The 24910-nt window shown below is 49.3% G+C and overlaps 1 protein-coding gene across 9 annotated transcripts in view; it reads right to left on the reverse strand.

Moving 5' to 3' along the window:
- Positions 1-16625: 16625 nt before the first annotated feature.
- Positions 16626-24910, reverse strand: part of PHACTR1 (phosphatase and actin regulator 1) — a 587665-nt gene continuing 579380 nt past the window's right edge. For all 9 annotated transcript variants that reach the window (XM_047733072.1, XM_047733073.1, XM_047733070.1 and 6 more), the window contains 3 exons: positions 22233-22373; positions 20019-20095; positions 16626-19157 (listed from right to left, as the gene is read on the reverse strand). In XM_047733072.1, the coding sequence (XP_047589028.1) occupies positions 19142-19157; positions 20019-20095; positions 22233-22373 (234 nt within the window). In that variant the 3' untranslated portion in view covers positions 16626-19141. The remainder of the gene's footprint in view (positions 19158-20018; positions 20096-22232; positions 22374-24910) is intronic.

Below are 24910 nucleotides of genomic sequence, written 5' to 3' on the forward strand. Positions count from 1 at the left end.
CTTTTTACTGCTTTCCTCAGTGGTTCCTCCCTGACTTCTTCGGTTTCTTTCAGCCTTGCGTCATAGGGTTAAAAAGTAAGTGGACAGTTAGTTGCCAGGCGAGGTGACAGTTCCTCACCTCACTCCTGGGAGCTGGTTTTCCTGTAGGGCCACCACAGGGGGAAGCTGGAGAAAGTAATCCAAGAAGAGTATTGGAAAAATCCTTCCAGAAACTTGTCTTGACTGAGCAGAACTCCAAACAATATCACAGTGGGTGCTTAGTGTTCAGACCTCAAGATCACACCTGCACCGTAGGCACGACTGTGTTGTTGACCAAGAACTTGTGCACACACTCACTGGGGACCGCACACACACCAGCCTCTGCCCGTCCCGTCCCTACAGTTAGCAAGAGCCGCCTGCCCTTTGTAGTTCGGGCGTCTCTCTTCTCCCACCTCCGCCTGCCCTCTGCACTAATGCCCTGGAGGTTTGTGAGGGAGGCGGCGAGGAGGAGGAGCGCTTGGGACAGTTCGCTTCCACCTGTGAGAAGGCTGTGCTCGCTGCCAGGCCAGCCTCTGTCCCCCGCCTCCCATGTCTCCCCTTCCTTTCGGTTGGGTTCCTTCGCTCTGTTAGTCATTCTTATTGAGTCGTGAAATCAGTCTGAACACTCCTAATTACAGACCAGCTACTGAGCTCAGTTGCTGAGCAAGTCCTATGGCGGCTGCCCTCTTCGAGCTTGTAATCATGTGGGGAGACAAATACTAAATTAAACACGTCTGTATTGTGTTCTCTTGGTCTCATAGAGTACCTCTCCGCTCCCCTGAGCTGCCCCACAGAGGACGAGGTAACGTGGGTTGGCCCGTGAGCTTCGGAGCCGGGTTAGGATTACTCTGACACGTGGGGTTCTTGTTCCCTTAGTGGGAGGAGGGCCTGAGCTTTTGCCCCACTCACTAGTTCTGTGACCCCGGGGGGCTCGCTCGGTTTGCATTTGCTTCCCTACCGTCAGACGGTGGTGATTCTGTTACATGCCCTACCCTGCTGTATGCTCGCAGATGAGAAAGTGGCTTAAGAAATCTGGAGTTCTGTATTGAGTATTTTCGATAGCATCGTTCACGAGGACGCAGTCAGGCACTGCCTGTTCGAATCGCACAGCACTGCAGGGCCTAACTCTGCTCTGCCCGGACTGGGAAGCTGAAAGGATGTTCTCCTGCCCCTCAGCCCCTGGGTCCCGTTGCAGACACCACTCATTCTGTGGTAGTTGTTTGGAAGGCCCTTGTTAGAGCTAGTCTTGGACTTGTACTAAACTTTCCATGTGGTTTCCCTCTAAACTGCAAGCCTCTTGAGGCCCGTGTCTTGTTCCTTTTCCCTGACCCCCAGCTTATCTAGTACAGCTCGCTCCTCGTGCATGTTTTCTCCCCCAAACCATGCCAGCCTGCCCTTCTGTGGACTTGTGCTCATCTTTGCCAGGAATTCCTCTCCCTGCTGCAGGGCTCTGTCTCTGAAGTTCAGCTCAAGCAGCCCCTCCTCCAGGAAGCTCTCCTGGCTCTCTGCCTCTTTCCTGTTGCCTCAGGCTTGTTTCCTTCCTGGTACTCTGTGTTCTTTTCACCACATTTAATACTTTGGTTGAGGGCCGTGATCTCCTTGAGGGTAGAGATCGTGTCTCACTCTCTTTTCCTTTCCCTCAGAAGCCAAAGCACATCCCAGCTGGCTCGGTCTCGCCATGGATGTGAGTTGGAGTACATGAATGCCCACCTCAGCGTTAAGACTTCTGTGCTGGCATGTAATGGAATCATCTGGAGCTAGCTTGCTTAGAGAAGACCTTTATTCTAGGGTACAGGGTGGGGCTCAAGACCCAGCAGGCTCAGGGCTGGCCAGATCTGGGACGGGACTAAAGAGCCTGGCTCTTAGACACCTCACTTTAACCTATGCCGTGTGTCTGCTGTGTTCTCTCTCTCTGCTGTCCAGATTGCTCTGGCAGAAGATGCCTTACTGTAAGACCCTGGGCTGCCTTGTCGTGGATGCAGCCTCTGGAGACCATTTCTTGGTTCCAGTTTGTCAGACTGTGAGAAAGAGGCTGTGGTCCCGCTGGGCTCTGGCGCTGTCCGGTCATCGTTAGCCGTGGGAAGGGAGGGCTCACGTGGCCATGTTGGGCTGGTGAGGAGGGACGTTGTTACGGGGTCCGCTCTGAACTAAGAGGCCACTCTGAAAAGCTTTCCACTCCATTTAGCAAGTCTTAGCTGGATACGTACCCTGCAAAGGTGCCAGGAGGGGCACCAGGCGGCTCCTGCCTTGGATGAAGTCTGAGTGGCTTGTCCGTCACCCCTCATTTCTGGCTTCTGTCAACCAGTTGAAGGGTGGAACAGCCAGTCCTTTCAGATGGGGTGGGCAGAGTGGGAATAACCCACTGGGAGCTTTGGCAAGCCCTGTCTTCTTCGGCTAGGTGTTTGTGAACATTATCAAGTCTAATTTATTCTGGAACTCTGCAGAAAATCGGCTTCACCCAGCTCCTTCCCCTGACCTGAGGCAAGTGGGAGGGCCGGGTGAGGAGCGGCTAACAGCAGTGTTTATTTGCCTCTGACTGCTTGGGCGGGTGTCTGGTCCCCCCGGGGTGTCCTGCAGCCTGGGTCTCTAGACAGAGCTGGGCCACGGCCAGACGTGGCAGCCGTTGGGTGAAGTATATAACGTTAGTGGGGGCATGTGACCGCTAGGGCCAACTGATTTCAAGGTCACAGGGCAGGCACATCTAGCCCTGAGGAATGTGGGAGCCGGATGAGAGCTAGCGAGCCGTCTGGTTCCACACTCCCGTCCCCAGCACGCAGGTCAGGGAGGTGAGGGGTCCAGCGCTCCAGGGGCTATACGAGGTCGCCGCAGAGAACCGAGCAGCCTCCTGGCTGGAGTGTACTTCCCCAAGCTACTGCCTCATCCTCTAACCCTGCCCCGTCCGTTCTCCCATGCTTCAGGTCCCTTCATTTGGATAAAACATTGTCCATCTGTCCCCCTGTTGATGCTTTGTGGTTGGGTAGGGTGGCACTCTGTCCTCATCTGTAACATGGGAAGGATGCGGGCGGCAGTAACCACCTTACAGAACTGGTAGGATTAGGTGCAGGAGATCCATGCCGGGCGCAGATTGAGGTCTCCGTAAACATTACATGTTATTGTGTCACCGGTGATAACAGTTTAACTGTACGTTCTTCTCGGGGAGGTGGCATTGTAATTCTCAGTCTCCTTAAAGATGTCTTAGAGGAGGCTGCTTCCTGAGATGAGGCTTTTAGGAGATTATAGACCCATTACATGTTCTTGAAACTATGCCTTTTGAACGAGGCTTCTTAAACTTTAATGTGCAAAGGAATCCCCTGGTGCCTTTGTTAAAATGCAGATTCTGGTTTAGTTCTGTGGTAACGGGCTGAGGTTCTTGAATTTCTTATGTGCCCCCCAGTGCTGCCAATGCTTCTGGTCCTTGGGGACCTCAGTTTGAGTAGCAAGGATTTAGGGAACATAGATGTCACCTAGTACAGGGCTTAACCCTGACTGCCAAAGAAATGCAAAGGCATTAGGTGGGCCTTCCAGGAAAGGTGTTTATTTAAAGAGAATTTGCTCAGTGGGTAGGTAAACTTTCTTCTTAACTTCATGTCTGGAACACATACAGAATGCTGGGAACTCCAGCAGCCATTTTGGAACATGAGGCAACCACAAGGATGGAAACCATGATGAGGATGGTGGGGCTGAAAAACGGAGTTGCGGCACATTTGATGATGTCACAGGCTTTTCCTTGCTTAGCTCCAGACTTCCTTTATAGAAACAAGCAGTTGTTTTGGCCACTGTTTGGGTTTCCTGTTATGTGAAGGCTGCTGAATGCAGTGCTGATGCTACTAGAGTAGATGCAGTTCAGCAGCTTAGCCACAGGTTTAAATCGGTGTCCTAAGCATCTTTCTGAGAACGCTTTGTGGCATTTGCTGGTCAATGTAGGGGCAAGGGAACTGGGTTGAGAGCTAGAAGCCTGGGGTTCTCAGCTAGGCTCTGCCACTCCCTAGCTGCATGATCCTGTTCTTTCAAGCCTCAGTCTCCTTGTCTGTAAAATGGGGATGGGAGCTGAAAGTGTCCAGTACGGTGCCGGGTGTAGAACTAATGGCAGCTGGTGTTGGGGGGGATGGGTCTCAGGGTGATGGTGTGAGGACACAAAGGTCAGCCCGACAGCAGTGACCAGTACTGATGTGAGCAGTGAGGGGCTGCAGGCTGAAGCTTAGCAGGAGGCAGGGGTGCACCATCTGGGCCTTCCTTCAGGGTTGCCCACCTGGGTGTGCCGAGGGCAACAGAGCGCGGCTGCTTCTGCTGTAACCGGAAGGGGTTGGACTGAGTGCCCCTGTCCCCATCAATGTTCTGCTCATGTGACTTTGTTCAGAGGAAGGGGTGAAACCCAAACTGCTTTCTAATGGGCTTTGAGAAACGTGCCTTCTTCCCTGCACCGGCTTAGGAGCTCAGAGCTGGGGCCTGGGAGGTGGCTCCAGGCTCCGGCAACATCTCGACTCCCCTCATTGGTTTAATGCTGAAACCCAAATGCTGCTCTCTGGCTACTTGCCCCCAGCCGTTCAAATGGACCAGTGGCCAGCCCTCAGCGTCTGCTCTCTCCTGTTGACAGGGGCCTACAGCGAAATATTTGCAACCACAGCCGAACGGTCCACACCTTTTCTGTCCAAATCAAAGACCTTTTCTGTTTTGCTTCAAATTTCTCTCTCCAACCGTCCAAACCCAAAGCCATCTCTCTGTCCTTACCCCTCTTTCCCACTTGAATGACTTAAGTTCTGCACCTGTACTGTTTTCACTCATGCAGAGCTAGCTGGTTCCTGGAGGGCAGAACCATGTCTTTACAATGAACTGAAACTATCAAGAGTCGTGGTTACCTCCCAGCCTGAGGACTGGGGGGTGGGGTAGTTGATGGGCAGAGGCCTGAAATAGGAACCTCTCTCTGCTTGGCCCCATGGGGCTCCATTTTTCTGACCTGCTGCTAGATGGCCTGAAAAATGCCCACATTTCCTTATTGTGGTCTGTTCCTAGATTTTCAATTTTGATATAATTGAAATAGGTTTGTCCGAGTAAACACATTACACACAGGTACGTTTCCTGGTTCAGGAAGACTAAAGGTAACCAGTACCTTATGTACTTTCAAATGCTCCCCCCATCCCCTTTTTAAAAAAAGTTTTATTTAAGTCATTTCTACACCCAATGTGGAGCTTAAACTCAGACCCTGAGATCAGGGGTCACATGCTCTACCCACTGTGCAGCCAGGTGCCCCCGTAACTGGGGTTTTGAACAGAAGAGGTCTGTGTGCATGTCAGTGGGGCAGGAGGGTATGTGGCGCACAGCGACAGCCCCAAGTTGCCTTCCTCAGAAGGAGCTGTCAGCCTCCACACGAGTGTGGGGCTGTACGTGCTTTTCTAGGAAGAAGGGAGGCCAGCGTAGGGGTTTATCTTGCCTATTTTGGGGCTGACAGAACCAAGTCAGTGAGACTGAATTGAAAACCCTGAAGCGTTAACTGGCAGCAACAGGCCTTTGGGCCCCGGTGGGTGGGTGTTCTGCGGTGGGGTGAGCCTGGGGGCTGCTGGGGATGACCATAAGTATTTTAATGGTAACTTGGAAAACGGTCCCCCTGCCCCGCAATAAGGCAGCACAGAATGTGAACAAAGCCAGCTTTCTGGCTGGTGATGGTTTTGCTGTTTTAACCACAGGGCCTTGTAGAGCTGGCCCTGACTGGGGCTTATCCTGTGAGGCTCAGGGCCGAAGGCAAAAGCCCCAGCTTCTGCACACGCACTGCCCGCTGGGATGCTGGGATAAAGACTCCTTACCCGGCTTCTATTCATGGGGGGCACTTTCTGAGATAATAGGCTTTGCCAACATGTGATAGGCTTTTTATCTGCTTAGCTGAAGAAATTCGCCCTCTTCTGGGAGGGGGGGCTGTGAAATCACAGGCTTCATAGACACAGCCTCCCGAGGCCCTCGAAACCCCCCATGAACGAGGTGTCCATGACAGCCATCCCACTCCAGGTTGGTAATTAAGGAACAGACTGAATCTTCCTCCCTCCCTTCCAGTCTGTCTGTTGTTGCTGTTTTTCTTTTTTTAGTAAAAGAACAACGGCAGTGATGTCACCACTCAGGAGACAGAGCCTTGGAGATGGCGAGGCATGGTCCTGATCTGCTGCAGAGGCGGGGAGAGGCCGGCCCGTGGGATTCCAGCTCCTACACCTGTGTTGTAACTGGTTTGTCCAAGCTAGAAGAGAATCCGTTAAACTGTGCTTTCATGGTTTATTCTTCCTGTCTTTTCTGCAAACAAATGCATTAATTCACTTCTAAAAAGGCTCTTTGCCTTCCTCTGGGGTGTTGCCACATGGAAATGTGATCATGGCCTTTTATGCTGAAATAAGGAACATTTAAAAAAAATTAATGGCACATAGTGAGCAGACCCCTCCCCTCTTTTACCAAATAATAGGGACAGATCGCGTGCCCACGACTGATTCAGTGTCAGGTGTGTTCTTCCTCTCGGGCTTTAAGCTCTTCTCTTCCTGCCCTCGCCACAGCCCCACGTGGGACCCGTGCCGTGTCAGCTCAACGTGAGTTCCCTTGCAGGAAGTCATAAAAACGGCCCGACTGGCTCGTGGTTGGTGGGTGAGGGTGCCCCTGGTGGGAGCCGCACACGGGCTTGGAGAGACCTGGATGTCTTTCCTGATCTGTGGTCTTCCCATGTTCGGGGATGACATGATCACTTAAGACAGGTCACTGGGAGAAGTGGATGGCAGCTGAGAGTCCGAGAGAGCGGCGGGAGGCAGCACGGGTGTTGACCTAGCAGTGAGGTTAAGAGCGAGGCTTTAGAGCCAGACCCGGTTTGGAAACCACCAGGAATGTCGTAAGGAATGAATAAAATCCTCCATGAAAATGGTGTAGCACAGCACCGGTATGTAGTCAGCGTGTCCGGGAGCCGCGTGTGGTGGCATCAGTGGGAACAAAGTGCCCACACGGTCTCTGTGAGACGCTGGCCACATGTCAGGTACAACTCTCTGTTTAGACTGTTTTGTTTTTGTGTGACTGCTCTGTCCTCACTAGAATCCAGGGTTCCCTAAGTGAGGCCTCCAGGGACTCCAGTCAAGGAAGCTTGGGCGCACAGTTCCCGAAGCCCCTTTGTTGTCCCTGAGGTGATCACCTCAGCATGGCCCCATCACCAGCCAGTCTGCTGGGCTCCAGGGCCACATATGCCACAGGGGCCCGCTCTGGAGTCTGTTCTGGGGCATCCCAGCAGGACGGTAAGGTGGGGGAGATTGGGGTCTCACGTAAGGCAGGGGGGCTGGCAGACGTCAGGCAGGAGAGGGGTGCGAGCAGGTCTGTATCTGGATAGAGGACTGCAGACCGGGAGAGGTCACGGCAAGGAGAGCGTGGCTCTGATCATCCCAGCGAGAGGTGAGGACCTTAATTAAAGGGCAGTGGAAGAGCGTCTAGAACTCATTAGCAGGTGTTTATGATCAGCGGGAAGTGGAAAAGAGAAAGTGACTTCTGGATGATGACACTTCACTGGAAAAGGAAGGAAGGGGAGGAGCAGGTTTGGAGCCAGAGGGGCAGGGCTTGAAAATATGAAAGCAAAAGTCTGGGACAAACTGAATTTGTGGAGCTTGGGAGACACGCGTCAAGCATGCTCGCTAAAGCATTTGGTGAGAGCTGACTGTATGACAGGCAGTGTTCTAAGCACCTCATCCATGTTTTACTTCATCCTCCTAAGAGCCCTATAAAATAGGCTCCTTATACTCTGGTTTCTCTTCAGATCGCATAAATCTTTTACCTTTTACTAAAATAGGTGCCTTTATTCCCATTTTACAGATGTGAAAGCCAAGGCACAGTGTAACTTGCTCAGCACAGTGTAAGTCACTTGCCTGACACAGCTAGGAACAGGTAGTGCAGAATTCGACCCCCCAAGCTCCTGGGCTCCGTACCATGTTGCTGTTTTCTTCTTTCTTTTTTATTGAGGTATAGTCAACATGCAATGTTGCATTAGTTTCACCTATGCAGCACAGTGACTGGATAGGTCTGTGTGTTTTGCTGTGCTCACCACAAGGGTAGCGCCCCAACTGTCCCCACACAGCACCATTACAATGCCACCGAGAACATTCCCTGTGGAACCCTCACGTAGTGTTGGTGGGAATGTAAAATGGTGCAGGCACTGTGGAAAACAGTATGGAGGCTTCTTAAAAAATAAAAAGGAACTACTGCATGATCTGGTAATTCCACTGCTGGGTATCTACCCGAAGAAAATGGAAACACTAGTTCCTCACTACGTTAGGGTTCCATTTTTTCCACATTTTCCACCAAGGCTTATTTCTTGTGTTTTTGATACTAGCCATTCTGACAAGTGTGAGGTGATACCTCATTGTGGTTTGATTTTTGTTTCCTCGTGATTGATGCTGTTGAGCATTTTCTCATGTGTCCCTTGGACATTGATCTGAATAGACATTTTCCCAAAGACGACAGCCATCTTAATTTTTTAAAATATTTATTTATTAGAGACCAAGCAGGGTGAGGGGGAGAGGGATAGAGAGAATCTCAAGCAGACTCCATACTGAGCGCGGAGCCTGACACAGGGCTCTATTTCAGGGCCCTAAGATCATGACCTGAGCCGAAATTAAGAGTTGGAGGCTTAACTGACAAGCCACCCAGGCACCTCTCTCTGCTTATTTTTTTCTAAGATTTTTTTTTTGGGGGGAGGGGGTGTTATGTAAGTTCTTTATATATTTTGGATATCAACCCCTTATTGGATTTATCATTTGCTCATATCTTCTCCCATTCAGTAGGTTGCTTTCTTTTGTTGATGTTTCTTTGCACACCAAACTTTCTATTTTGGTGCAGTCCCTTGCCTGAGAAGACTTAGCTATGAAAATGTTGCTAGGCTGATGTCAGAGATAACTGCCTGTGTTTTCTTCTAGGAGTTTTATGGTTCCACGACTTACATTTAGGTCTTTAATCCATTTTGAGTTTATTATCGTGTAGGATGTATAAGAAAGTGATCCAGTTTCATTCTTTTGCATGTAGCTGTCAACTTTTCCCACCACCATTTAACCATTTATTGAAGAGACTATCTGTATATTCTTATGGGTTAATTGACCATTATAAGCATGAGTTTATTTCTGGCTTCTCTATTCTCTTCCATCGATCTAGATATGTTTTTGTGGCAATACCATACTGTTTTGAATTAATTACAGCTTTGGAGTATATATTAAAATCTGGGATTGTGATACCTCCTGTTGTTCTTTCTCAAGATTGCTTTGGCTCTTCGGGATCTTTTGCAGTTAAGTTTTAGGATTATTTTCTCTAGTTCTGGAAAAATAGTACTGGCATTTTGGTAGGGATTGTTTTGGTATATATTGTTTTGGGTAGTATGGACATTTGAACTATCGTTTTAATTCATGAGCATGGTATGTCTTCCCATTTATTTGTGTCATTTTTAATTTCTTTCATCAGTGTTTCATAGTTTTCAGAGTACATCTCTTTGGTTAACTTTATTTATAGGTACTTTATTCTTTTTTGTAAAATTGTAAATGGAATTTCTTTTTACTTATTTTAGAGAGAGAACATGAGTGAGCAGGAGCAGAGGGGCAGAGGGAGAGAGAGAGCATCTGGAGCAGACTTCATATTGAGCATGGAGGCTGATGCAGTGCTCAATCCCATGACCCTGAAATCATGACCTGAGCAGAAATCAAAAGTTGGACACTTAACTGAGCCACCCAGGTGCCCCAGTGGAATAGCTTTTTAAAATTTCTGCCGCTTTATTATTAGTGTATAGAAAGGCAACAAATTTCTGTATATTAATTTTGTATCCTATAATTTTACTGAATTCATTTATTTTTAATAATTTTTAGTAGAGTCTTTAGGATTTTCTGTGTATAGTATATAATCTGCAAATGGTGACGGTTTTATTTCTTCCTTACTAATTTGGATACCTGTTATTTCTTATCTGATTGCTGTGGCTTGGACTTCTAGTACTGTGTTGAATAAAAGTGGTGAAAGTGGGCATCCTTGTTCCCGATCTTAGAGGAAAAGCTCTCTGTTTCTCACCATTGTGTATGATGTTAGCTGTGGGTTTGTCATATATGTCCTTTATTGTATTGAAGTATGTTCTCTCTAAATGCACTTTGTTGAGAGTTTTTATCATGAATGGATGTTGAATTTTGTCAGATGCTTTTTGTGCATCAGTTGAGATGATTGTATCATTTTTATCCTCTCTGGTGTTAATGTGGTGTATTGTGTTGATTGAGTTACAGATATTGAACCATGTTCATATCCCCAGAATAAATCCCTCTTGATCACGGGAATGATTTTTCCATGTATTGTGGAGTGTGGTTTGTTAATATTTTTATTTTAGATTTTTACATCTATGTTTATCAGGGAAATTGGCCTATAGTTTTGTTTTTTAAACAGTGTCTTTTGTTTTGGTACCAGGGTGATGCTGGCCTCGTAGAATGTATATGGAAGCTTTCCTTCCTCTTCTGCTTTTTTTCCCCCCTCTCCATTTTTAAGTAGGCTCCATGCCCAACGTGGAGCCCAACAAGGGGCTGAACTCACGACCCTGAGATCAAGAGTCAGATACTCAACTGACTGAGTCACCCATGTGCCCTTCCTTCCTTTTCTGTTTTTTGGAATAGAGAATAAATATTCTTTAAATGTTTTGTAGAATTCACTTGTGAATCCATCTGGTCCCGGACTTTTGTTTGTTTGGAGGTTTTTTATTACAGTTTAATTTTGTTACTAGTAATTATTCTATTAAGATTTCCTATTTCTTCCTGATTTGGTTTTGGAAGGTTGTATAATTCTAGGAATTTATCCATTTCTTCTAGTTTGCCTAGTTTGTTGGAATACCATGTTTTGTAGTAGTTTCTTATAATCCTTTGTATTTGTGTAGTTCTCTTTTCATTTCTGATTTATATGGGTCCTCTCTCTTCTTCTTGATGAGTCTGGCTAAAGATTTATCAATTTTATCTTTCCAAAGAACCAGCTCTTGATCTCCTTGATCTTCCTATTTATTTTAGTCTTTATTTCTGCTCTGATCTTATTTCATACCTTCCTTCCTTCTTAGTTTTGTTCTTTTTCTCGTTCCTTTAGGTGTATAGTTAAATATCTTTGTTTCTTGAGGTAAGCCTATATTGCTATGAATTTCCCTCTTAGACCTGCTTTCACTGTATCCCAGAGGTCTAGAACTGTTGTTTCATTTTCATTTGTCTCCATGTATTTTATTTCCTCTTTCATTTCTTCATTGACCCATTGGTTATTTAGTACTATGTTGTTTAGCCTCAATGTTTGTGATTTTTCCCAGATTCTGGTTTTTTGTTTTTGTAATTGATTTCTAGTTTCATACTGTTGTGGTCAGAAAAGAGGCATGATATGATTTCAGTCTTCTTAAATTTATTGGAACTTGTTTTGTGGTCTATATGTGATCCATCCTAGAGAATGTTCCATGTGCTCTTTAAAAAAATGTGTATTCTGTTGTTTTTCGATGGAATGATCTCCATAGGAAGTCCATCTGGTCTCATGTGTTGTTCAAAGACACCCTTCCCTTATTGATTTCTATCTGGGTGATCTATCCATTGATGTCAGTGAGGTGTTAAAGTCTTCTACTATTATCGCATTACTGTCCATTTCTTTATGTTTGTTAATACTTGCTTTATGTATTTAGGTGTTCCTGTGTTGGGTACATAGATGTTCACAATTATTATATCACCACTTTCTGGATTGATCCTTTTATTTTTATATAATGCCCTTGTCTCATTACAGCCTTTATTTTAAAGTCTATTTTGTCTGATGGAAGTATTGCCTGACTTCCTCCCCACCGCCCTCTTCCATGTGTGTGGAATGTCTTTTTCCATCCCTTTGCTTTCAGTCTGTGTGTGTCTTTAGATCTGTTGTCTCTTGTAGGCAGCACACAGATTGGCAATTTTCCATCTGTTCAGCCAGTCTGTGTCTTGACTGGAGTATGTAGACCATTTACATTTAAAGTAATTCTTGATAGGTATGTATTTATTGCCATTTTGTTGTCTTCTGGATGTTTTCATAGTTCTCCCTGCTTATTCTCTTGCTCTCTTGTGATTGATGGCCTTCTTATTGTTTTGCTTAGCTTTCTTTGGATTTATTTTTTGTGTATCTATTTTAGGTGTTTGGTGTTTGATTCCATGAGGTTCATATAAACCTCACATATAGTTAACATATAGTCCTACTTCATCCTAAATATATGTCAGTTGGTGGTCACTTAAGTTTGAATATATTCTAAAAGAGCTGTATTTTTAATCCCTCATTTTGTTTGTATATTTTACATTTTTTAAAATTTTGTGATTACCCTAAAATTTTTTAGTTAATTGCTCTTAATATTTTTGTTTAACCTTCATACTAGTTCTTTTTCTTCATACTAGTTTTATAAGTGATTGCTTTACTACCTTTACTGTATGTTTGCTTTTACCCATGAAATTTTTTCCTTTCATATTTTTCTTTTAATTATGGCCTTTTCTTTTCCACTTGAGAGGTTCCTTTAAGATTTCTCATAAGGCTGATTTAGTAATGATGAACTCCTCCAACTTTTTGTGTGTGTGTGTGTGTGTGTGAGAAACTCTCTCTCCTTCAATTCTAAATCATAATCTTGCTGTGTAGAGTATTCTTGGTTGTAATTTTTTTTCTTTTAGCAGTTTGAATATGTCATGCCACTCACTGCTGGCATGCAGAGTTTCTTTCTGCTGAAAAAAATCAGCAAATAGTCTTTCAGAGTTTCCTTTGTGTGTAACTTGTTACTTCTCTCTTCTCTTAAATTTAACTTTAATCTTTGACCTTTTAATTATCATGTGTGGTGTTGACCTGCTTGTGTTTTGGAATCCTCTCTGGTTCCTGAATCTGGAGGTCCATTTCCTTCTCCAGTTAGGGAAGTTTTCAGCTATCACTCCTTCAAGTTTTCTGCCTCTCTCTCTTCTCTCCTTCTGCAGCCCTGTAAGGCCAATGTTTGTTTGCTGGACATGTTGTCCAAGAGATCCTTTAACCTATCCTCATTTTTAAAATTCTATTTTATTTTTGCTGTTGAGTTTGTGTGCTCTTTATTACCCTGTTTTCCTGATTGTGGATCTGTTCTGCATCCTTTAGTCTACTGTTGACTCCCTCTAGTGTATTTTTCATTTCCGTTATTGTGTTCTTCAACTCTGGTTCTTTTTCATGTTTTCTTTCTCCTTGTTGAAAGTCTCACTTAATTTATTCACTCTTCTTCCTAGGCCTGTGAGCATCTTAATGACCATTACTTCAAACTTTTTATCAGGTACATTGATTATCTTCATTTCCTTTTCTTTTTCTGAGGTTTTATCTTGTTCTTTTGTTTGGAGCATATGCCTCTGTCTTCTCATTTTGCTTGACTTTGTGTTTGTTTATATGAATTAGGGGGAGCAGCTACTTCTAAATTTGAAGGAATAGTTTTGTGTATGGTCATCCCCTGTGTAGACTGTGTGTGCCTCGTGACTTTGGCTGGCTAGAGCTGTGGTTAGCATGGACTAGGGCGGGGGGGGGGGGGGGCGGTCCCAGGACAGTGCTTGAGTTGCTGTGGTGGGACGGCCTGAGCTGAAGTGGGCATGGGCTGGGATGTCCCTTGGTGTTCCATGCAGAGGGTACCCTGATGGGGCAGCTGGAGCCAAGGTGGGCACAGACCAGAGGGTGCTGGAGTGCTCCATGTAGAGGGTACCCTGGTGAGTAGCTGGGGCTGCAGTGGGATGTGGGCTGAAGGGTCCCAGAATGCTTTGCATGGGGAGAGGGTGGCCTAGTCAAGGCGGGTGAAGCCCTGGGTTCCTCAGGGGCTCCCTACAGGGTGTGACCTGGTGGGGCAGGAGGTCCCAGGGTGTCCTGCTATGGGGCAGCACCTTATGTTCCTAACATCTATGCTACACTACTGCTTTGTGACATTTGGAAACCCAGGCCAGGAGCTCAGGGTAGATCTGAGCTGTATAGATATGTGGTTCATCTGAGGCCAGCGGAGTGCTAAGGACCTATAGGGAGCCAGCTAGGGAGTGTTTCTGGTGCCAGACCTGTCCTTTCAATGTGATCAGGTGTAAGCACATCACGGATGCACCCCCAAATTTGGTGTTGTAAAGACAGCAGGCCTCCCCCCATCCCCTAGGTGGTTTGCATGGACAAAGGGGAGGCAGGACAGCATAGGGCAGTCTGATTGATACCAGCTTCGGGATGAGTCCCCCAAAGGCACATGGGAGAGGGGGCAGGTCGCACCACCAGCAAGACCTCCAAGAGGCCAACCTAAGGCAAGGAGTGGGGGCAGGCATGTGTGTCAGACTTGCAGGTGGTCTGAAGGAGAGGAATCCAAACTGTTCTCCAAGAGACTGCCCTGGCAGGACTTGTTTCAAGCTTACTCTTTCCTAAGGGCTTATTGTCTTAAAATTCAGATAAGCCCAAGTTGTAGAAAGCTGCTGTGCTAGTCGATAGCACAGGACATCAGTGTTCCCATTTGCCAGATGAGAAAGTTGAGGCCCAGAGTGAGTGAGTGACTTGGCCACATTGCTCAGTTGTGTGTTGTGACACAGCCACCACTTGTCCTAGGATGACAAACCAGATCTAATGGAAGGACACAGTGGCAGCCTCTACCTATGGGGAATGTGTAGCCACAACCTTTGTTTACTTTAGAGAGGGCTCCCTCAGGATGGTCAGTTTCCTTCGCTCTTGCAGGGCAGAGCATGTTAGGGTGCTACCAAAGCTTTTTTTTTTTTAGAGGTTTCTCACTCCCTTGGGTAACTGTAGTCCTGTTCTGCCAATGACATGTATTCAAGTCAGCTCTGGGGGTGGGCAGAATGGGGGGCAAAGCTCTCAGCCTGAACCCTGAAAACCTGTCACTGCTGGCTGTCTCTGCTGTTGAGACTTGCTACAGGGCCCCTCTGCCGGCACAGGGGAGAGCGTGCACCCCCTGACGCCGTGCTGCTGAAGGCCAACAACCCCCATGGGGGCTTTGCGGCCTCTGCTTCCAGAGAAATACGCAGTGCACGCGGCCACTCTGCTCTTCTGAGCCTGGAGACTCCCAGGCGAGGGAAAAGCCGTTCCCTTCGTTCTTTCACGCTCTTGCTACTCAGCAGCAGGATTCCTGGGCCAGCAGCATCAGATGTCCTGAGAGCTAGCTAGACATGCAGAAATCTCAGGCCCACCCAAACTTCCTGGGTTGACATCTGTGCTTTAAGACCTCCAGCGCGATTCCTAGGAGTGGTGTGTGGCGGCCGGACGGCAGTAGGCTCCTCTTCTGCTGCCGGCCCTAACCCTCGATGTCCAGTAACTCCACCCACCTAAAATGCAGCCAGCAAGCACTGAAGGCCCTTTCGCTCCCCCCAGAACCTTTGAAAAGACAAATGAGGACTGGAAAGTTAAGTGATAAAGCTCTGAGCTTTACAGGGCAAATACTCAAGACTTCTCCTGGAGCTAGAGGTAAGTAAGTACTCAAAACCCAAGTAGTTTGGGGCTTTTGCTTTGGGGCAGTGACACTCCCTTGCTGCTATACAGAGCTGATATCGGACATTGCAGAGATGACTCTGAGGGATTTAACAAGTTAATTTATATTCCTTATTCCTGATTATTCAAGGACAGACAGTTGGGCGCTGTATCTTTCAGTCGAAGAACTCAAATTTCTGTGCGGTCAGCCTCCCCCCCACCTCCCGCCTCCCCCCCCCCCCCCCCCGCCACCGGGTACCAGCTGATACAGGAGGTAGTTTTCTGTCTCCATAACTCTTACTGTTTGCTGATGGACTGACCTGCCTTCCTCCCAAACCCTCTCCTCAGCCAAACTATCTTCAATGGTGGATAAAACACACAGGAGTCAAGGAAATGGTTTTTTTTTTAGACTTTTTTTTTTTTGGATTTGTTTTTAAAGAAACTGCATACATCATCAGAGACAAACAATAATTTAAATACCATGCAGTTTCTGTATGTACAAAACCTAGGCCACAGAGATCCAGTTTAGTTTGTATTCTGTTTACATGGTCTTCCTCATACAGCCATCATCTGTTAAATTCGAACACAGGAGAGCGCTCCTATACAAAGACAAACTATGTACAGACACCCGGGAAGCAACTGGAAAAAGCAACTAGTTTGGGGATTGACAGACGGATGGGGAGAAAAAGTCATTTAAGGTGACCTCCACCCACCGCCGTGCACAGGGAGAGCCTGACATCCCATTCATTGAAGCACACACCACGATATTCATTCCGCAAATATAAATACACGTTCATAAGCGGGAGAAAAATAAACTCCGGTTTTTATCACATCTACCATCACATTGTTTGGTTTCTCTAATTTGACATAAAGGCTAAAGTTTTAAAAGTTTTACAGGGCTTTGAGGGCCTTTGGAGAGGAAAAGATCAGCAATTTTGAAAGAGCAAGTAGGCCGATGGCAGTCCCTTCCGTTACAGATGGTGGGGGTGGGTAGGGGCAATGTCTGATTTTGAGAGGGAAACCTTTAGATTTGGGAAATTTCACGTTTCCTCTCACGCTAATCCAAATGACAAAAGGCTCCATTGGGGATGTATATGCACAAGACCATGAGAACTGCAGCTTTTTTAGAAAAGGGATGCATTTTAAACCATCTAGCCTATCTCACCTTATTTTTTTGGAATATCTTCCAGTTGTCCTAACGCTACGGCAGAAGAGAAATTTGGATAGATTTCTGTAAAGACCTCAAGATTTCACGGCAGGAAAGAGACAGCAGATGCCCCATCCTGTGGCCCACTGAGGTGGCCGAGCCCCCTAAACTGGGCTTCAAGTAGCCCACTTGATGGTGGCGGGCGAGATCTCAGGGGTGTGAAGTTTCACCCCTAATTCCCGCAACTGACTTCTCAAAGAGGGTGCTCTGCAGGAATGGAAGTGGAAATTGTGTTCCCTGTCTTCCGTGCTCAATGTGGACTGCAACAGGAGGGCACTTTGGGCAGGATACCTGGGCTGCTGGCTGGCCGCAGGGGAATCGATTTGGGCGTCACGTTCCTTGGGCCTCAGAGGCCCAAGAACGGAAGCCAGCAGAGAAGCCGCTGGCCTTCGAAGGAGGAGTCCAGGCAAGGAGTTCCCTTAGGACTCGCTCCTGGGCCCGGCGAAGGCCTGACCAGCACACCAGGGCCCTGGGAGCTGCACGAGGCCAGCGGGGAGTTACAGGAAGCTCGGACTCGAATCCTGGCAAGGCAGGCACTTCTGCCTGGAACAATGCCTGCCGTCAAGAAGTCAAACGAAAGAGCCCGACATCTTTCGTCATACCATTTGCACATTCAAACGTCAGTAAGCCTTTCGGGAAGGCTGAGTTTACAGCCACACTAAAATCCCGACCGTGTTTTCCCTGAACGATACCTTCCCACGGCAGTTAACTATTCAGACTCAACATTCAAAGAGAAAAGGATCTAGTGATGGTGCCCCTCCTGGGGCGGGGCAGTGGCGTGCTCACTCCAGCTGCTACGAGGAAAGTGGACAGTGGGCACCGCCTCAAGACCTGCCCTGAGCTCTCCCCAAAATAGGCCCAGCTCCTGGCTTCATGCCAGCTGTTGGAGCCGTGAACGCCTGCCGGAAGCGAAATGAATGGCCTCCCGGAGGGGTGTGGGTCCCCAGAGTAGCGCTTGCCACATGTTTTGGGGTGGGAACTGGGTAACTCCTTTTTTGTGAAGGCCAATCTGGCAACTAACTCTTGGGCACATGTGGAGGGGAGCGAGCCATTACCTGGAGAAATCGCGGTAACTGGGAGACCACTCCAGAAGGCCAGGCAGAGCTGTGGGGTCGAGGGCCCTACGAGGTCTGTTAGGAAGGAAAACAGAAGAAGCTGCAACGGGCCTCGTTAAGATAGTTGTTGGGATTTGGGGGCTGTCCTTCCTCTCACTGCACATCCTATCTTCGGTGTCCCTCTGTCAAAAGAGCACTGCCTTCTGTGGTCCCAAGTGCATGGGACAGTGAGAGCTACACCTCCAATCAGCCTTACCAGCACCATGAGGGAGAGGAAGGGGTCTCTCCAGAGAGGAGCGGGAAGGTACAGCGTGGGCAGGCGTGGCTGGTGTTTGCACGATTCTGCCATATGCCAAACCCTGAAGCTCTTCTGCAGAAACTCGTCAGTGCAAAGAAAGGAGACTAGAAGGCCATCGAATGGTTCTGGAGGACCCATCCATCTGTGGCCGGACGTCAGTCCTGCAAGCCGGGGCTCTGGCTGGCATGCACGGGTCCTAGACTCGGAGGCTCTTCATCCACGTCCAGGCCACGTAGTCCCCGGCCCCAGGGTGCACAGAGAAAATGAGGAACACCAGCCCAGCAGTCTCGTACCCCAGCCTTTCTGTCCTCAACAGGGTCCTTGCCCTCCGACGCACGAGTACCATAGGAGCACCACAGCGGTGGCCGTGTGCGTCAGATCACCCACGACATTGGGCCTTTTTGACACCGATGGGTGAGTTCACTTGAACTGAGCAGACGACTGCTTTCCCCTTCTAAACCAGGGCTCCCTGGAAGGCAGCTCAGCTTAGTCTGCGGGGACAGGCTAGGCGCTCCGTGGCGGCCTTCCACACCTGGGGCACACACACTCTGGGGACCGACGGTCAACCACAGACTCCCCCAGAAAAGCATCTTCCCTTTTGTTCACTGTCTGGATGATGGCTGAAGAGAGAGAAGGGACGGGGGCCACCGAGGCTAGTGCTCCCCCGCAGTGGCCCCCGAGCCGGACGCCACGCCTAGAGCCTGTGTATCCGGCCAAGTCTAGAAGGCCCACCTGACCGTTTGCTTTGCACAGTCCGTTCCAGGCCAAACCCACTGCCTTGGCTTTCTTTGGACCCAGGTGACACACACTCCAGGGGACAAGGTTCACTGGGGCCTAAACGAGCCTCAAGGAGGCTGGTCTGCCGGGCCTGGCTGGAGAGGCCATCTTCCGTCTGCCCCGCCGGGGCCCTCAGTATCTGCGGTCGCGCCAGTGGCTCTGACCGCCAAGCGGTGACCATCGCGTTTTCGCAAAGAGAATCCTCATCACGTTTCCTTTTATTTTTCTTCTTCTTTTTTAAAAAAAGGCAGTTCAGAAGATTTACATCATAATGGGGAAGTGAATAAATACCAGCACTTATGGTTCTTATAAATTTATGTTTTGAAGACAGCATAGCACTCAGGAGGAATTTGACTGTTAAGGTCGGTGAAACCTGGGAAAACAAATAATTAGATCAAGACTGAGGGGCTACTAAAGGAGCCAGATTCCCGGGTCTGAGCTTTCCACCCTCAGATGCCCCATTGCTCACAAGTGCTGGGTTGAATCTGGTTAAACCTCCACCCAAAGGCACATGCCTGCAGCAATCCTCCAGCCCTTGGGGCCCATGGGGTTCACCTTTGATTCTGAATGGTTTACTCCACAGCTCCTGGGGGTCCCACTGGATGGCCCTGCTGGCCCGCAGCCGGGTGGAGTGGCCAACCTGTGTCCCCAAGTCCACGCACTACAGAGCTGGTATGTCCTGTTTCTCTAAAATGGTCACCTGGGCACTGTTTGGTATGAGTCATAAGAATGGAGTTGATGACTCTGTCACTGTCACTAGCTAGCCACGTGACCTTTTATTAGCCCCTTGAATCTCTCTGTGCTTCAGTTTCCCCAAAGGTGGACGGGGACATGGAATCACAGGAGCGAACCCACCTTGGAAATGCCATATGGATTTGTCATTTTTGCCCAGGTTTGGCTATAAACTGTCAGTGGTCTTTTCTTCTCAGCTCCAGTTTCCATAAAGACCCACTCTGGCATTATTGGTGGCCCTAGCACTTAAGATCTTGAATCAGGTCTTTTGTTTGGATAATTTAAAAACTAGACTTTTCCGAAATTTCCACTTAACCTGGGCTGTCATGCTCCATCTCCAAGCTTCAGAACCGCAGGGGAACTTCATGCTGACCTTTTACCTCCCCCCACCACACCTGCCCCCCATCTTGCGACCCAGCGGCAGATGGGAGAGTTTCAGTCCGGAAGCAAGTATTACAGCATGAGCTGGAAAAGCGGATAAAGGACCCCTCAATACACTAACCTTGTTAAATGTCTACTCAATTCATGAACTTCCATTTCAGTGCTTTTAAATTCATTGAGCTCCTTTCGAATGGCAGCCTGGAATGGAGAGAAGCCGTGAGTACGCAGCAGAGGCAGACGGAAAGGAGTTCGTCTTTACTTTCTCTTTTCTTGGACAAAGCCATAAGACACAAAGTACGGAAAATGACCTCTTTTACTGGGATGGGAAAAAAAATCCCCCAGAACCTACTAAGAATCCCCCTCTCGCTAAATGTAAATGACAAATGGCGAGATCTGGCATATTGCCCGAACTGTCTTCCTCTCTCCACGAGCACCGCCATGTAGGCCGCACAGATCTGCCCCACACGCCCGGGGTCTCGAGGGCACATTTAAATGTCAGTCTCTCGTTTTCCTTAGGTAAACATTTTGAGCTCACCACAAGCACGGGGACACCTCAAGATGGATCCTTCTAGAAGGTGTGGGTCAAATTCCTCAAATTAAGGGAATAGGTGATCGCCCCACTTTGATTTCCAAAGCACTCACTCATTTCAGCTCTGTTGACTGAGGAGATCTGTGCCATTACCAAGGATGTGGGCTATGTGTGAACGACCACCTCCTTCCAGCACTGCCCACAGAGAGGAGCTGTGGCCGAGGGGAAGGCATCAGATCGCCAGGAGTGGTGAGGACTGAGTGGGACAGAAGGTCCCTGGCATCACTTCCTCCCCGGGGGCTGAAATTCTTTAGGTAGGATCAGCCGGGCTCCCCCCAAAGAAGGCGGGCCCGCCCCATGTGCCTGTTTATCAGCCTCGAGGCACCACATCCTATTCCACTGCCGAAGCAGCCTGTGCGGAAGTAGAGGCTTCCCTCCCTGCCTGCTCCGCACAGTTTCAGCACGCGCGCGTGGTGTCACGCTGTCCTGTCCCCTGAATTCTTGGTCAGCAAGCACACTACGGTCCGAGGGTGAACCAAAGGGCAAGGTCCCTTCCTCCATTCCTGTTTACATGACACAACTCCCTGGGGACTGGGTCTTTGGGTCTGTGTGTGTCTAGTGGATGGTGGGTCCAGTCCCCAGGGTCCCTCACCACAGCTGCCTGCACAGGGAAGAGAGGGGTGCTACGTTTAAAAGGAGGGCAGAGGCTGCCATTCACCAGGACCTGTGCAGGAGACCTGCCACATGGAAAACCCTTCTGGAAAGTCTGCCTCGGGCCCCATCATTTCCACCCAAGTGTAGCAGCTTGTCTGCATTCACGCTCCCTGCGATTGGTCCGAGGCCAGAGTGTTACTACGGAGGACCTCGCCACTTATAAAAGTGGGCCTCACTTTCTTATAAAAGCCACTGGCCCTGGGACTTCATGGGACGAAGGCAGGACTCTTCAAGAGAGGCCCCCAGTGTCTCTTGCACATTGGATGTAGTCATTAATTTAGACTTTTTTTTTTTTTTAAATGCCCTTAGCTCTCCAGTCCCTCAGGATGACTGGACTAGAGTCACAAAGGGTTACGAAGCAGAGGTTCATTGTGATACGTGATCTGGCGGACAGGTAAGAATGAGGTGTCTCTCCCGGCAGGGCCTGCACCCACCATCCCAAGATCGAGACCTGAAGATGCCTAACTGAGCCACCCAGACGCCCCAAGAATGATGCCGCTATTTCCTATAAAACAAACTCAACTTCAGGTCACTCTTTGTTTTCCAAACGGATGAGGAGGCAGCGCAGCGAGGCAGGTTTTGCCATCTGCGATCTGTGTCCCGTTTCTACTGTGCGGTTATAATAATGGCAGACACAGTGAGTTGGTCTCTTTTAGGCTGTGTGAGCCTTCGCGGGTGCCGAGGACAGGGTTCCCTTCCCGGAAGGTCTGCACTGAGTGTGGGGCCCAGTGCTCGTGGACCATTCTGTGCCCGAACGGGTGCTACTCTGCTCCTCTGGGCCCAGCCTCCCAGGCTGCCTTGCCTCCGGCTGCCCTGTCACTTGCTGTTATGGGACTGTCTTGTGCCTTCTCTGCAGCAGGGCGACGCAGCTCAGTGAGCGCTCCGCAGAGTGCCTGGAGCCCGGGGGGGAAAGGAGCTGGGGAAGCAGCACCTTCCGCAGGCCCCACGGCCACTCAGCACTCCCCTAGGGACCCCGGGGCCTCAGCTCCGCTGCTGCTCTCACAGCGGGCTCCAGGCAGCAGGCCGGAAAGCCGACACAGGGCAAATTGAGGCACGAGGACCCAGCACCCCACCCCTTGGCCCTCTGCTTACTTTGTCAGCGGCGGTGAGGCGGGTCCACGGCTTGTCGGCCCTGCGGTCGTAGTCCTGAGCGTCCGCCACCTCCACGTAGTCGCTGAAACGGATGAGGATCTTTCTTTCTCGAAGTTCTTCCACTGTGGGTCTTTGGCTGAGCTGCAGGGAAGGAGAGATGGGCCCCGTCAGCCAGAGGAGTTTAGACGGCCCGGCCTGTGAATTTCCAGGGGACGGTGAGAGGCCACCAACACCTCCCCCAGCAAGTGAGGGACAGGCCGTGGCTGGGGACCTAGGGCTTCAGACGCCTGGGCCTTTCCCAGGACCCTGAGAGAGACGAGCTTGGTTATACCTGGTGGCACCTGCCTACCGGCTGATCCGGACAGACAGTCCCTTAGCGACACCACAGCGCCTCTTACAAGCCACTCGGCCGCCTGCGTGGGTGTGCGTTTTTTCCCACACCTGTGTCCCTTCTCCAAGCAGGTGACATCTTACCCCACACTCTTGTCCCATTTTGGTTTTGTGAGTCCAAGACCATGTGTCAGATTGAGTGAGCTCTGTAGGCTGAGTTTGTAAATCAGTTTGCACGTGTGTGCGTGTGTGTGAGACACAAAGGGTATACATGCAAACACCACGCAAATTCAGGGGTGTTCAGGCACGACTGAGGAGGTCCGAGGGGACCCTGCTCCCCGAGAAGTTCACGTGAAAAGCCAGTCCCCACATGCAGAGCGAGGCTGGGTTTGTGCCAGGGAAGCTGGGGGCCAGGCCCATGGGATGGGTCTGCGGGGCTGGGCTGCGCCAGGCAGAAGAGCTTCTCCCTGTCCCCATCGCTAGCACCCTCCCTCTGTACTTGAACAGCACCAGGCTGACCTTTCTATTCTCCTTTCCCGCCACTAAGTTGACTTCTTCTAGAGCGACACCGTCCGCTCTTTCTTTAGCAGCTTCTGCACTATCATGAAAGTACAAACATTCACCGTTCCCGTATTCTCCCCGCTACAGGACACCCACTCGAAATCCCTTGCTTTTCTTGGGCAAGATTTACCACAGGGTGCTGGACAAACAGCGTTAATTTCTAAGTGCACTGTGGCCAGAACAAGGCTAAGCATGAAATTTCTAGTTGTGTTTTCTGGAAATCACGATCTGGATATTTTACTAATAGACTGGACAGCAAAGTCCAGAGTGAACAGAAAGACGGAATGTTAGATCTAAAGGTCAAGGACTATTTGTCATGCCTGAGTCCCATGGAGATTCTAGACAGCATCTCTCCAAATCAATAGGGCACTGTACCCATGTGCTCCGAGGGAGGGAGGGAGGAGGGCACCCCCTTCTTTCCCTGGGAGCGTCTCAGGCGGCTTGGAGGCCAGCTACCCAGTGACCGACCACGCCGCCCCCCCCCCGCCCACTCCCCTGAGCACCAGCTTGTGCCCCTGGCTCCTCGGTGCCCAGAGGGGCGTCGGGCTGGTGGCTGATGGACCTCCCTCCTCAGAGGATGAGGAAATGATCTTTGGGGCTCAAGTCAGGTTTCCGGGGATGGTGGGCTGGCAGAAGGGTTTGGTCAACTTATGTTCTAATCTATGGCAGAAATAGCACTTGAAACCAGGTACTGAAGAGTAAATTACTTGAGACCCAAATCCCACTATTAGTACAACTTGACCTGAGTGTACGTCCCTTCATCCCCTCCGTCTTTCCCTCCCTCCTTCCTTCTTCCCATTCATTCATGTAGCTAGCTAGCATCTTTTCTGAAAGGGGGAGGCTGGCATTCCTTAAAAGACAGAGCCTGTCATTTTTAGGTTAGTCTCAATTTGGCTGAAGAAAAAGACTGCTGTGTTGCTGTCAGCATCAGTTCCTGGGGTTCATTTTTTTCACTAGTACATTAAAAATACATGGAACTGAACTGAGGAAATCCTTGGGCTGCGGGTAACTGAAAAGTGGCCACCACCACTGGCACGTTGTCTCGCTATGCTCAAGGATCCAGAGGGGAAGCACCAGGCCGGGGCCGGGAGGCCTTACAGAATCCGCCGCCTGCTGGTAGGCTCCCATCAGCTATGGCAAGAACAAAGGTAAAAGTTCCTTCCAGCCTCTCCCATAAAAACAGTTCTCCCTTCCCTTCAACTCATTATTTTCCATTCCCCGAGCCAGTCCCGGGAAGGCAGGTGCTGACATTCTCAGGCAGTTTTCCTAATGGGGAGAAGACGAGCCAGTTCTCTCTGGGAGCCCTGCAAAAACAAGGGGCTCTCCGGGGACCCCCATCCCTAGCAGCCTCCTTCCCTTGCTCTGCTGCAAATGATGCCGTTCGCGGAGTTTCTGTAAGAACGAAGCGTATGCATCGGTATTTTCCTATTACGAGATTTTAGCAAGAAACCCCTCAAGTTCAGGACAATTTCTGGGCCCAGCAATCAACCCCAGTGAACCTGATGAAAATTTGATTTAAAGATTTTTTTTTTTTTTTTTTTTCTGAACGTCTAGGCTTTTCTGTATGAGAAAGGAGGGGTTATTACCACCTGCTCTGGATACCCTGGTCATTTCAAGGGTACACTTAAGCTTGGGCCCCTTGCCCAGACCCTCTCACTGCCCAGGCTCTGGAAGGGGGATGCCCTGCGCCCAAGGACCGGGGATCTGAGGGACTCGGAAAATCAGCCTGTGACTTGGGTGAGGGCACCCAGATGAAGGTCACCTAGCTCTCGTTCGAGGTCCCCACC

This window comes from Lutra lutra, chromosome 6 (genome assembly GCF_902655055.1).
Source record: "Lutra lutra chromosome 6, mLutLut1.2, whole genome shotgun sequence".
In the NCBI taxonomy this organism is placed as follows: Eukaryota; Metazoa; Chordata; class Mammalia; order Carnivora; family Mustelidae; genus Lutra; species Lutra lutra.